Consider the following 14,548-nt stretch of genomic DNA (forward strand, 5'->3'; position numbering starts at 1 on the left):
TTGGCACCTAGACACTGGCTCCCTACTCTACAGTCTTGTGACAGAGAAAATACATTTTTGTTAAAGCAGCAGGTGTTTGGGGACAACAGTAAAGGAGGACTAGGTGCAAGTGACTGATCAGGGACAGGGGAAAAAAAACCAAACAAAACAGACCAACAGCGAGTGCCAGCTGTTCATGACAAGAGGAAAGAATGGAGGAAGAATATAATCAATTATGAAGCTTTAAGTATTGCAAAATGTACGCCACACTGAACTCTATGACTACCAGAAAGTAATAGGATTAGCTCCCATCCGTATCTCCAGTATTTCTTTATCATGATAGCTTGCATAAGGTTTGCTGTGATAACGGCATTTCGAATTAACAGGGATTTGTGAGGTATTTCATGGTTGTCATGGCATACAAGCCTCAGTAAACAGAGTGCAATGACTCTGTATAAGTAAATACAAAACTCCCTACATAGACAAAACACATCACACCTTCAGTCAACCAATATATTTCAATCTGGCAAACGTAACGTGGATGATTTGTGTGCTAAGCTGCAGCCAATCAGAAGGCAGCTTAGGGCCGGAAAAAAACAAAACATTCCATAACATGTGACACAGCAGACAAAATTGCACGCACATCCCTCAAAACTGCAACTAAGGCTGTGCCTAATCAGATATTAATTCAACATAATTTATAGCTGCCTTAATAGTGTGTAAACAACAAGTGTTCTTTGAGATCTGAAAATCTTGAAATCAATCTCACTCCTGTAATGTCATGCACACAATAAAGGTTGTCAAAGGGATATTTCCTTGTCAATACTAAGAATGTGCACTCATTCTTTTATTTGTTTAATATGTAAATGAACTCTGAAGCTTTTGTTGCCAAATGAACCTGTAATTTTCACTCAACAGCAGCAAAAAGGCTCAGTGTCTAACATTACAGAATCCCAAGTGTTTGAACTTGGTGGTATTTTTTTTTTTTTTTTTACAAAAGAATTTGATCTAGCATTGACCTATTGACCTACTGAATAAAATAAACCAAACATTAAGACTAATGTCTTCTTACTGGAAGACAATTTGTTTGTGGTTTGGCTAGTTAAAGCAGCAATTCCACACAGAAAATATATTTTTTGTTTTTTCTTTACATCGCAACTTAAGTACAGACACATCATGTACCAAGTGACTGTGGTTGCCATGGTAGTCAAAAATTAATAAATAGACTGAAAAACAAAAACACAAGAGAAAATTATAAATGTCAACATTTTTCTTATAGCCTGCAATGGTGATTTATGTTAAGAAAACGCCACACCTGACTTTTTCATGGGATTGCAGCTTTAAAATTAGATTGTACTCTCTGGGGAACAAAAATGATTTGCGCTCCAGTTGTTCTGATGGAGAAAAACAATTTCTTTGCACTCAAGTGTTTTAATACTCTGCAACTTGTTTATTTTGATATTGGTCCCTGGAGTGAAACCAGTCTATTTTCTTGTTTCAATACAAGTGGAAGAACGAAAGCCTCACCCCAATGTTTATTTCTCAGTCCCAGTTGTAAAATAGCCCTTTTTTGACTTGCTCCCCTTTTTCCTTATAGTGCAAGGTTCATTGCTTCCCTATAACAACAGTTAAATTCAGAGTCACAGAAATAAATATTTACAGTAAATATATAGACAAAACTTTTTTTTATTCCTTCTTTAGGTCTGGTTCTGCACGATGAACTTGTAGCATAGTTTCCACACATTTTACAAATGTTCATTACATTAGTGTACCATATTTTATGGTTTAGTTTAAAGAAATATAATTCCATTACTTTGGAACCATAGGGAAATGACAAAACTAGGTACATCGGAAATATTGTTGACATTCACAAGAATTGCAGTATATAAAATAGATATGTTCGGCACAAACGCAATCTTTTATTTTTTTTGACATAGCACGAAAGCAATGTATTGCTCTTAAATGGTCACGAAATCTTGGTTTGTCTTCTGAATTAAACAATTACATGATTCACTTGACTTTCTTTCTTGCAAACAAGTGAGTCACGAATCACTTGCAGCTCATCCTAGGCACAGTACTTTATGCCAAACCAAGCCTTATGGTTTCCACTGTAGAAACATTCTCTCACATCAATAAACAGTTTGCTCATTGCAAAAATGTTAGAACAGTTCTTTCCTAACTTGAATATCGGTTATCTTCTACAACAATTGTTCTGCGTGGATAAGTATCAATTTCAACAAGGATGTATTGAAATTCATATTTCTTGCTTTGTGGGTTCTACAAAATGAAACAGATATAAGAGCAGCACTTTTAGACAAAAAGCATATATATTATATGGCATAGTAAATGTAATATACAAAATATAGTATCTACCTCTTTTACATCCACATGCACGGTACCTTGCATTCTCGGTTCAGAACCGGAAATGTAAAACTTCAACCGCATACACTTTGCACCACCTTTAAAGTACTCTGAAGAGCTAAAATAAATAAAGAATAAGCACAAAAAAAAAGGCAAATAACAAAAAAAAAAAAGTGAATATAAAAGTACTGTAGAAAACAATGCTAATCAAAATAATCCCACTTTGTTTCCACTGACTTCAGCAGTCAAAACTATGGATCTGTGTGTAAATATATATATATATATATATATATATATATATATATATATATATATATATATATATATAGAAAAGCATGCCAGACAATTGATGCCGACACAGGTTTGTCAAACCACTTTGCTGTAGTTTTACTCAGGGATGTCAGGTTGGTACAGACAGCAACTCTTGTAGTTTCAGCAGTCAAACAAATAAAAGTATTTACAATTCCATGCGACCCTGCTTCTAGCTAGACACTCGATCCCCTCACTAGTCACCTGCCACTGCTTGGTGTAGGTCGCACAGCCCACAACACAAACCGAGCTATTTAAGCTTCCTCCTCAGCACTAACTACTCAAACCCTAAATCAATCACAGCCATGTGCTACACACTTTTTCCGCGGGAGGGGTGTTCTTAGTGTCTCCCCTCTCCCAGCCTGGGTACTGTATGGTTGAAGTGGCTGGCCCTGCCCCCCAGAAACAGTCACTTTACAGCTTCTATCTGCAGCTTGTGTGCAGATCTGCACAGCTCTCTCCTCTGCTTGTGTATCTCCACCTCTTCCTCTCCCACTGACAGCATGCGTGTGTCTCCTCTGTGCAGCTGCAGGACGCCAGAGTAACAGAACTGGATGAAGAAAGTGAGTGTGTTCTCATGTCAGTGTGGTGAGCCTGTGCTAAAAATGGAGCCTGGCTTGGAGGGGCTTTTAATATAAGTGTGGGGGAGGGGGAAATGGATTTTAATGTAAATGTAGGGGGTGTATTTTATGTGATATGGGTGGATTGTGAAATATTTATTTCATAGTAGGGTGAGAGTGGGAGCTTTTCATTTATCGGTGGGGTGATGGTGGGGGATATTTAATTCAATAGTGGGGTTATGACAGACCTATTAAGGATGGGATGATGGGACTATTCATTTTATACTGGGGTGGTTTGGGTGCTATTAATTGAATATGTGCCCGAGTTTGGGGAGAAGGATTGCTATTTCTTAAAAGTGAATGCTACTGTATTCACTCATTGCTTGGATTTCTATATCATGTACCTGTCCTTTTTCCAAACTGGAACCCAACCTTCCAGGACCCAGACAAGCAGCAACTGGGCTCAGGACACGAGCAGCAGCAAAAAGTAGTGAAAGCAGCAAGAACAGGTAGGAGAGAGCAGGACAGTCTGCCAACTGTCCTGATTCTGGTGGGTCATTTGTGAGTTTGGGGACTGACTCACTCAGTCAGGACTTTGTACCAACTGTAGGGACAGTTGGGAGGTATGTTCTGCTTCACACAGTTCTGCTCAGATAGGAGGAGCGGCGTGCATGCAGCACTGCCCTATGATGGGGATAGGAAGAGTTGGAGAGTTGGAGATAGGAAGAGTTGCTGGTCACGCCCACTGGTGGCATGGCGTTAAAACCATGCTCTAAAAATCCTGTGTTTGCCAATGTACTCATGAATTCAGATTTATTGCATGAAAATATATAATGCAATAGCTTCCTGTATTTAAGCTCCTACCTGTGTTTGCAATGGACATCTAGGAGTACTGTTTACCCAGGCACTAGTGATGTCACTGGTGTATGAAGCACAAAGCCTCAGTGATAGCAGTATTCCTAGTTAATTTATAGAATACACAGTTATGAATTTTGGTTCAGCACAAAAGATCGTTGTCTCAATTATGTGTAGACAACTCATCCCTGTGATTGCTTCTTTTTACCTTTACTACGACAAAGAGAAATCCCACCCCCACCCCAAAAAACGTTCCTCATATATTTAAATGATATGAACATATATTTCATGTTAGACACTGTCGCTAATCAATGTACTGCATTTAAATTTTCAAGCGGAATGGCCCACAACAAACATCAACAAAAAAATATATGAATAATACACTAGTTTTGATATTATCTTGTTGGAAACTCTCAGAACTGACTGAGATTCAAGATTTTTGGGGTTTATACCAGGGCTTACGACCAAAATACAAGGCCCACTCCAAGTACCCTCTACTTTTTGTATGGTTTACAGTTCTTGGAAACAGAATGTGAAACGGACACTACAGCTCTAAATTAAAAAGCATTTATTTTCTGGATCTACTTTTACTTTGAAGAGACATTTTGCTGTAAGGCATCTAAGGGTCACCTTGCTTAGAAACATTCTAGCTATGGCTATTCTGTGTGTCAATTTCAAATATTTAGGCTAGCTTTTCAATTTGATAAAAGTGTAAATATCAGCTTATGGTGCATAATGCCACATTCAGAAACACTTACCTAACATGCTGTCTTCTTCCCCGTCTCGTGGTCTCTCCATAAGCCTTGATAGGCTCACCAAAAGCTCCAATAACCTTTTTTGTAAATAAAATAAATTAGTATATTGAGTAAATGAAGACATCTATTAAGGACTGTAACTACGTTAATATAAATTCATTAAATTATAAAAAGGACAAGACTATTAAAACTTTGCCACAAACCATGCTTTGTGCGAGGTTGGTGTAATATAGCGAATTGGCAATTATATCACAGAATAATGAATACATGTCATATATGGAAACCGTAATGGGAAAAAAAATTACTTCTGTAGATGAAAGAACTTAGGCAAAAGAGTAAAATGCAGCACACATGAACGTATACAAAAACACTTCATAATGCACATTCCTACACACAAATAGGATCTGTCAAGACCTATAGATTCATAACATTAGACACCATCTTTCTTTGTGCTTTGCTTGGGATAAATTGTCAAAAATCCTGTCATGACTTATGAAAGTAGAAAATAGGGGAAGGCGGAAAATAAATAAATAAAGGCAATTTTTTGCCATGCAATAGCTTTTTATTATTTTTTGTAGTGCAGAGACTCAACTCTTTGTGTTCCATCGTCGCAACATTCCATGCTCGAAGCCATAGGCCAAACTGGCTACCCGGGGAACACCAGTCTAGTCTGCTGCATTCTTCAGCAGATCTGATTTTAAATTTGGCACTGTTTTGGACCTCTGTGCTCCAGTGGTGAACCCGGAGAGAAAAAAAAAGTTTCCCTTGTGCATCAGGTGGTGAATACGCTGATTTATAAAGAAGGGGCAGAGGTGGCCAAGTGTCACGCCAACATAAACAGATTAGTAGGTATGTATGCAATCAGTGATGAGGAGCCTCAGAAGGGAAGCATGGCCCCAATAGTAGATGCACCCGTGGCTGATATGGCATCCAGAACTACAATCCCTATTGAACATGGGGTTTTCCTCAGATATTCCATGAATAGAAAGATAGAGTTATTTTAAGAAACTTCACATTCCATTTGGAACTACTTTGAAATCTGGTGTAGCTATGGCTTCAGTGGCAAGAGCACTTGATGATGATGATGAGCACTTAGATTATGGAGAGAGACACATACATATATCCAAGAGAAAGGTAGCAGATAATACATGTTGGAAAGTATTATGCAGAAAGGCAGAGTTTTGTGTGAAACATATTTGTATACCATTGCTATTTCAGCAAGGACAATGCTCATCAGCAGTGGCTAAGAGAGCCCTCTGGTTGCGTCCTTGAGTGGCAAACTCAGTCAAAACATAGCCTAGACACTCATCCAGAAGTGATCTGGGGGTAAATCTAACAGCTTTCCCCCAAGATAGAATACATAGGCTTCCTTTCTTGGCTTGTCAGCACGTTAGAGATGATAGAAATTAACAGCCAGGAAGACAATATATACAGACAAAACACACCTACTACATCCAAACAATCCTTTCAAGATTTTAGGCCCAAAGCAGGAAGGTCAAATAAGAAGACTCCACAATGACCATTGTCAGTATCAGCCCACATAAACACCAATAGGGCAGAATAGAACAGTGTGCAGAGATATCAGCCCTCTCCATCACAGATCAGTCAGGGTTGGACATTATAAGCAATGGACTCAAAATAGAGTTTGATCAGCATTCTAAATGGATCTTCTTTGTGGAGTCCAGGGCTCTGTCAAACAAAATAGAATTTGTAGTCTTTCAAAGCATTTTGCACTCATTAATAAAGGATCATACAATTTCTCTTGTTACTGCAGATCAAGAAGGCACGAGACTCAAATCCAGACTCTTCCTCGTCAAGAAGTCATCCGGGGCTTTCACGCGGTTCTGGACTCGAAGAGGCTAAAGAAGTATATTCGTACCAGACATTTCTACTTGGAAACTGTGAATTTTATCTTCATGGTCATTGGCAAACAGGATTTTCTCACATCACTAGACCTTCAGGATGCCCATTTTCATATCACTGCTGCAGTTCACCACAGGTATGCGAGATCTCTTGTGGGAACTTCTAAAAAGTGGGAACACAGGCAGACAGAGGCAAGAATGGATGATACACACATCAAATGCCAGTATCAAAGGCTGGGGAGCCTGTCTTCAGGGACAAGTGAGATAAGGTACATGATCACAAAACAAGTCTTCATATGAACATTTTGGAAATGAAAGCAGTTTCATCTTCATTTACAAGGGAAGTGTTTTAGAATATTTTCAGACAACAGGACAGAGAAAGCCTTCAGAATTTGTCTAGGAATTACCAAAAGCCATGTCCAAGGATCTTCCCTCAACACAGGGCTCCAGAGTCAGAGGGAATAGATGCTCTGACAGTTTCATGGACATTTCACCTAGGGTATGTCTTCCTTCCATTTCCACTCATCACTCGCATGCTAAAAAAGATCAGAAAAGAAAGTGCATAAGTGATAGCTTTCCTGTAGCCTGGGAGTTGCTCAAGGATTAGCCTTGGCTTCTAGCTCCTCGGTCAGATCCAGAACACCATGGCCCAATTCTTTATCCAAATCGAGAAGCTAGCTATGATGGCATGGAGATTGAGTGGAAGCTGCTCAGAAAAAAAGGAGTCTGAGAACAAGTAATCAGCATACTGTGATAAGCAAGGAAGAAGAATTCTGCAGAATTTGAGAATTACAAGCACTGTGGTGCACAGAGCCATTTCCAATATCTGTACAGATAAAGTGGTGCTTGCTTAGAGCCAATCCAGAATTTCTACACAAGGTAGTAGGTAGTATCTATGTTCTACATTAATCAGGAGATTGTACTGCCATCTTTCTGTTCACAACTGAAAGATGAAAAGGAATGAAAAATGCATGCCCTGGACTTGGTGAAAACAATGATTCAGAAACGTAGAACACATCTTTGTGGCTCTGGCTTGGCCTCAGAAGGCATAAACCCCTTCTAAACAAGCCATTTCCAGGTGTATCAGAGAAGTTATTATACATGTGTATACGAGTAATGGGTGTAAGGTACCTGAGATCGGAGCCCTCACTCAAAACGAGCAGTGACAACATCTTGAGTAAGTAAGGCTACAGCTTCTGCAGTGGAGTTGCAGACCAGCTGGATGGACTGTCTTCGCTAGTCATTATCCATACCTTAGCTTCCCAATATCATCTGGATATCTTTTCTCAAGCACTAGATAGGTACTTAATTTTGTTTTTTTAAATTAATATCTGTGTGAATAAATAAAGCTATACTGCATGTAATAGTATATCACCTAGTCTAATAGTATATCACCTAGTTTTGTTTACCTTACCTCAGGATGATTCCGACATTTTTCGAATGCATTTCCATATATTTTACTGGGGCTTGAAGAAGAGAACAGTTCCTTGAATACAACATAAAAAAGTCCACCTGCACAATAAAATCATCATGTTAATGCATGTATGTAAATAATTATTATTAACATGACAAATAAAAAGACTTGCCTGTAACTCCAGCTCCAATAAGTGCAACAATTAAATAGGTAATATCTCTGCCCGCTTGTTTCACTGCAATAAACAAGAGCAAGAAGACACACATGAGATTGATACTAAAATGATTCAATAATTACTCAGCTATTATCATTTATTTATATAGCACCACTAATTGTGCAACGCTGTACAGAGAACTCAATCACATTAGTCCCTGACCCATTGGAACGAGAGACTAGGGTCAATTTAATAGTAGCCAATTAACCTTACAGAATGTTTTTGGAGCCGTCATCAACAAGCCATGTTGGAAACATGCATTAATCTCACAAAAAGAAGTAATCTGATTAAATGTTAAATTATAATCCTGCATTTCAGTACAAAAAAAAAAACCAAAAAAAAAAACTTCACAAGCAAGTTCTTGTGAGGTTATTCATTTTAAGCCAAAAGCATACCAAATGGTTACAATAAAATGAGTTGAGATACATGCTTGTAATTGCACATGAACAAACTCCAATTCTATTAGTTGTTACAATATTGTTTTCTAAGGGATTGGCATCCCTAAGACAGGTTGCAACATAATTTTGTATTTTCAACTTATTATCATATGTTACTTTTTTTTCTTTAGTATAAGCACATAAGAGTTATTTATGTTACTTTTCAATTCTATTAGTGTATTTCATGCGTGTGTTGAATGGCTTACAATGCAACTATGTCAAGAGTAATATCAAGCAAAACTGCCTTAGCGATGGTAGTTATATTTCCGGGGTTGGAAATGCTGACACTTATCTTGCCGACACAAAAATATTGACAGGTAAAATGCCGAAACATCCATTCTGCCTACATGGCTAAAAGGTCGACATTGTTATTGTCGACAGTAGTAATGTCGACACACAATAATAATGTGGACAGACACAAAGTAAAATTAGGAGGACAAAAACCATAGGATCCCCCCGTATTTACTGCAACCAGCACTAGGCTTAGCCTACCGGCGTGGGGTCCCCCTGCCATAATGGCAACCAGCCCAGTGCTGGTCAGCATGAGGCTGGATTCCCTGGAGACTTGGGATGCGCAAAAAAACCAAACCAAAGCCACAGGCACTATGCTGACAGCACTAGGGCTCTTCCCACACCTCTGGTGTGGGGTAATAAAAGTGTTTTTAATAATCCAGACATCATTTTGTGTTGGTGCACTACTATTTTAACAAACAGTCCAAATTGAAAGCTCTTGTAGCAGATGATCCCAAAATAAAACTTTGGGGATTTATTAATAAGAGTATGAACAATTTTTTAGATGTTTTTCAAAAAAATTAAAAAATATGGCTTTTTGAGAAAATCAATAATTTGAAAATTGTACATTTTTAATTTTAATTGAAACATACTGCTGTATTATTCATCATATGAAAACCCATAAAAAGAGGTTTAAAATGAGACCTTGCCCAACTCTAGCTCAATCAGGTGAGCTACAAATGCTATTTAAAATAACGATAAAAACAAAATTTTCATTAAAAAAAGTGCAGTTTTAAAGGCATATAACTTCAAACCAGTGCACATATCAACCTAAGATTTTGGGGTTTTCTTTACACCCAGGGCAGCATTTATTATACCAAATTTCAATACAATCTGAAACGGACAGTTTGAAACTCTGTGTTGATTTGATGTGGAATGACCCAAATTTAAACAACCCAATAATATTAATATCATTAATAAAAATATGGGTTTTAAAACATTTTCTTTTTTTTTTTTTTTTTTACAGTAAATACACAAATCAGGATGTTCTTAATGCATTTTTATATTCTCTCTATATATTACTTGCATGCAAATGTTCTTTGCTATTTAGTGGCATGCACACATGTATTTTTTTTTTACTGATGATGATGCAGTGACAGTCATCACTATCAGATAGCACTTACACCTGACCTGTATCTGCTGCAAATGATACGGCTAAAAAAAACCCTCCTGTACTTTAGAGAAACCCAGGACTTTAATCAGCCACATATGCGTTGCAATGCCCTCACTGTACACTGCCTACATTCGTTCACCACCATTCAAGTCAAATGCAGTCGTATCATTTGCGTTCGGACATCAATTGCACGCAACTGCGTTCATTAGCATAAGACTCATTTCTGAGCATAGTCAGAGCTATTTCATACAAGATATGTCACGTCCAAACATGAATCAGGCTCTATGTTTGTATCCTAATCACTCTGGAATAACTTACTTACATGGGAGAATTATTCACCTGTTACATATAAATGTGCATGACTATGTACTATGTTAGTACATCATACACTATATAAAGTGAAAAACATAAGTTACTTACTAAACATTCATACATATGTATGGCACTTGGTAAATATTTAAAGATTCAACGATGGAATTTATATCAATTTATTGGGGTACTTGGCAAGAAAAAAAAAAAGAAAAAAAATTGAGGAGCCCATAGTACCATAGTAAGATTTTTTTAAAAATTAATCACTGGGGGACTTATTTTTTATTTTACTAAAAGGTATATACATTCCTCTAACAATTGGCCTGACAGCTTGCAAATTGATGTTCCCAACATGTAAATACTTATTATTAGGAACCTTTCATTTTTACATATTATTTTAATGAAAATGATTACACAATAACATTGATTATCTTGTTACAATGGCAACTGTGGAGGGGTGGGATATATTAGGCAGCATGTGAACAGTCAGTTTTAGAAGCCGATGTGTTGGAAGTAGGAAAAATGGGCACGTGTAACGATCTGAGCGACTTTGACAAGGGCCAAATTATGATGGCTAGACGACTGGGTAAGAGCATCTCCAAGACGGCAGGTCTTGTGGGGGTGTCAACAGAATGCAGTTGTTAGTACCTACCAAAAGTGGTTCACGGAAGAACAATCCGTGGACTTGCGTCAGGGTCATGGGCACCCAAGGCTCATTAATGCGCGTGTGGAGGGAAACTAGACCATCTGGTCCAATCCCACAGAAAAGCTACTGTAGCACAAATTGCTGAAAAAGTTAATGTTGGCTATGATAGAAAGGTGTCAGAACACGCAGTGCATCTCAGCTTGCTGCATGGCCGCAAGCTGGTCAGAATGCACATGCTGACTCCTGTCCATGGCTGAAAGCACCTACAATGATCATGTGAGCACCAGAACTGGACCATGGAGCAATGAAAGAAGGTGGCCTGGTCTGATGTATCATGTTTTCTTTTACATCATCTGGACAGCTGGGTGCATAGTTAACCTGGGGAAAAGATGGCACCAGGATGCAATCTGGGAAGAAGGCAAGATGACAGAGGCAGTGTAATGCTCTGGGCAATGTTCTGCTGAGAAACCTTGAGTCCTGGCATTCATGTGGCTGTTACTTTGACACATGCCACCAACCTAAACATTGTTGGAGACCAACCACACGCTTTCATGAAAACGGTATTTCTTGATGGCAGTGGCCTCTTTCAGCAGGATAATGCTCCCTGCCACACTGCAAACAAATTTCAGGAATGGTTAGAAGAACATGACAAAGAGTTCAAGGTGTTCACTTGACCTCCAAATTCCCCAGATCTCAAACTGATTGAGCATCTGTGCTGGAAAAACAAGTCCGAACCATGGAGGCCCCACCTGACAATTTACAGGACTTAAATGATCTGTTGCTAACTTTTGGTGCCAGATACCACAGAATACCTTCAGAGGTCTTGTGCAACCCATACCTCAATGCAGCTGTTTTGGCTGCACGATGGGGGCCGACACAATATTAGGCGATTTTAATGTTGTGGCTGATCGGTGTACTCAATAATCCTCTATTAACTGACTGAGTCTAGTACCAAGCAAATCTGAAAACTTGGCTCTTCACCTTTTAATTTGTTTCTAAACTTGCTCATTATTATAAAACCTTGATCTTCTGACCTATATGTGTCTACTGTCATTTACTGACTTAAGTCTTAACTGTTTATATTAATTTATTTATGATGTGGAAAAGAGGTGGAGTTATTATATTATTAGCCCGGAACGGTTATAATGTCTTCAGGACAAATCAGTTACATGTAAATGTGTAGTACTTTGTTCTCGCCGAATAAAACTTATTTTTGTATTCAGTTTCAGCCTCTTGGTCAAAACATGTATGCTACACCCATATATGCTATGCTCACTATACACTTCTACAGGAAGCAGTTTACACACTGAGTACCAAGATACATGGTGAGGAGTCCCACTTTTGGAGAACAGAAAGTGCAACACAGCTTGACTCAAAAACTAAAGTAGTGAGTGAGGTCTTTTTCCATGAACGGTACGCCAAACTTTTTGTTCCGTCATCAGCAAAGAAAAATAAAGAGGCGATAGAAAAATCAAATGACATAACACTAATTTTCCATGATAAACTACAGACTATCCAAGTGATGGCTAACCTGTGATACTCCAGGTGTTGTAAAACTACAGGTCCCAGCATGCTTTGCCAGCTATCAGCTAGTTATCTACTGGCAAAGCATCACTATCCTGTAGGTGGGTGGAATAGGACTAATGGCAGCAAAGATTGAATGCCTACAGCCAGGCTCTATTTCATGCAATAAAGTAATTATGAAAATGTAATTATTCTACAACAATAATATCACTCTAAACCTTATGATTACCCATTTGACATAGTTTTGTGGAATTGTGAAAGCAGCATTTTTGGACAAAGAAATGATGGGTATCAGAGTGAAGAGGTGGTGATTGTGAGGGGAGGGTGCTTTGGCAGAAGCAGGGAACAAGAACTCAGTGTGAGAGTGGTAGTTCTTTACAAGTAGAAGACATACTTGACTGGTCGAAAAGTGAATTTCAGAGAGTAGCTATGACAACACGGTGCCTTAATATTGCAAAGGGTTTAGGAATTCATAATGTTTACAGTACTAAATTCTGAAACAAACAACTTTTAGTGGAATACCAAATAGTTCCATTCTTCTTGCTGAATCATTTTGGGATTGCAGAAATACATAAAATAAGTAATTTGTATTCTACAACATAGACACGTTCCAAACAAGTAATAATTTACTTAAGATGATCTATTCAACAAAAAACTAAGTCAAAAGGAAATTAGGATTGTCACGAATGGAAACTACATCTCTCTCTGGCCAGAAATTCAATGTGACAAATTTCAAATACCTTTTTGTGCTGTAGTTTTCGGGGGATCACCTGCATTCTTGGTCTGCACAGATACACGCTTGTTCTGGTCCTGTACCTGTAACAAATACCTGTCTGTAAAGATGGATTGCACCCTGGAGCAAGGAATGGAAGGGGCTCTTCTTTTGAGGGTTTCTAAACACAACAGGCTGCCAGTCGCAAACCTGTGATTGTGAAGTTCAAGACATTGTAAAGGATAGTACAGGAAATTGTGCTTGCTAAAAGCAGCTCTCCACAGAGAATGGGAGAGAATCATGACAGTTCTTCAAACTATCACCTATCATATATAACATTGATCAAATAGCATTCAACAGCATTATCCGACTGTATGACTGAATGAACTTCATATGCCCTAAACACTGCAGGCCCCACTACTACAGCATTGAATGCTGCAAACACGCCTCTCTGCAGGCAGAAAGTTGCATAGGTATAGCTGGAAGGTAAGGCAAAGTCTTGTGGGAGTTGTAGTTCCATATGGCTCCTCTACTGACTTGTGTAGGGCGCCCAGAACTGCATTTCCCAACGTTCACTCCACCAGACTGGCTGGTGCACTAAGAAGCAGCAGCACCGTGAACTTGACCTTTATTTGTGAGGAATCACTTATAGAATACAATATTTCAAGTGTCAGTTTAAAAAGTGTTGCTTAACCTGTACCTTATCCCCCTATTATGTATCTGTCAATCGTTAGCCGCCATGATTATTTTTGGACTGTATTTCCCTTCGTAGTTCGAGAGCACAGAATTGTGGGAATTGTAGTTTAGCTTTTAGTAAAGCCTGAGAGACTGAATTTCCCTGGCATCAGGAGCTGTCCATATTGTATTATACATTGGTAGCACAGAGCGAGGATGTACTCCAGGATGTAGGAGTACCCTCCCTCGGCTTGGCTTACATCATGTGGTGTGATAGGATATTATCCTAACTATTGCACATTCATGGCACGTCCAGCCTACACAACACCAATAATTACATGTTGTCTCAGGGTGTTGAAAGGAAGCGATAGTGGGCTGGGGATCACTCAGGCAAATAAATTAACATTATTTGTCACATTCTCATAGGCTATGCACACAGTGATGATAATTCTGCAGTCAATGTACACATAATAGAGTATAACAATCTGAATATTCATTGCAAACAAACGCCGATCACCATTATATTCCCTG

The 14,548-nt window shown here is 38.5% G+C and overlaps 1 protein-coding gene across 1 annotated transcript; it reads right to left on the reverse strand.

Moving 5' to 3' along the window:
- Positions 1-1,647: 1,647 nt before the first annotated feature.
- On the reverse strand, positions 1,648-13,832 carry TIMM21 (translocase of inner mitochondrial membrane 21). Its single transcript, XM_075213234.1, has 6 exons — positions 13,371-13,832; positions 8,268-8,330; positions 8,096-8,193; positions 4,823-4,896; positions 2,353-2,458; positions 1,648-2,256 (listed from the first exon to the last, which is right to left on the reverse strand). Exons 1-6 carry the CDS (start codon positions 13,642-13,644, stop codon positions 2,155-2,157), a joined length of 717 nt encoding a protein of 238 aa, XP_075069335.1. The 5' UTR covers positions 13,645-13,832; the 3' UTR covers positions 1,648-2,154.
- Between the last annotated feature and the right edge of the window lie 716 nt (positions 13,833-14,548).

This window comes from Mixophyes fleayi, chromosome 5, assembly GCF_038048845.1.
Source record: "Mixophyes fleayi isolate aMixFle1 chromosome 5, aMixFle1.hap1, whole genome shotgun sequence".
NCBI lineage: Eukaryota > Metazoa > Chordata > Amphibia > Anura > Limnodynastidae > Mixophyes > Mixophyes fleayi.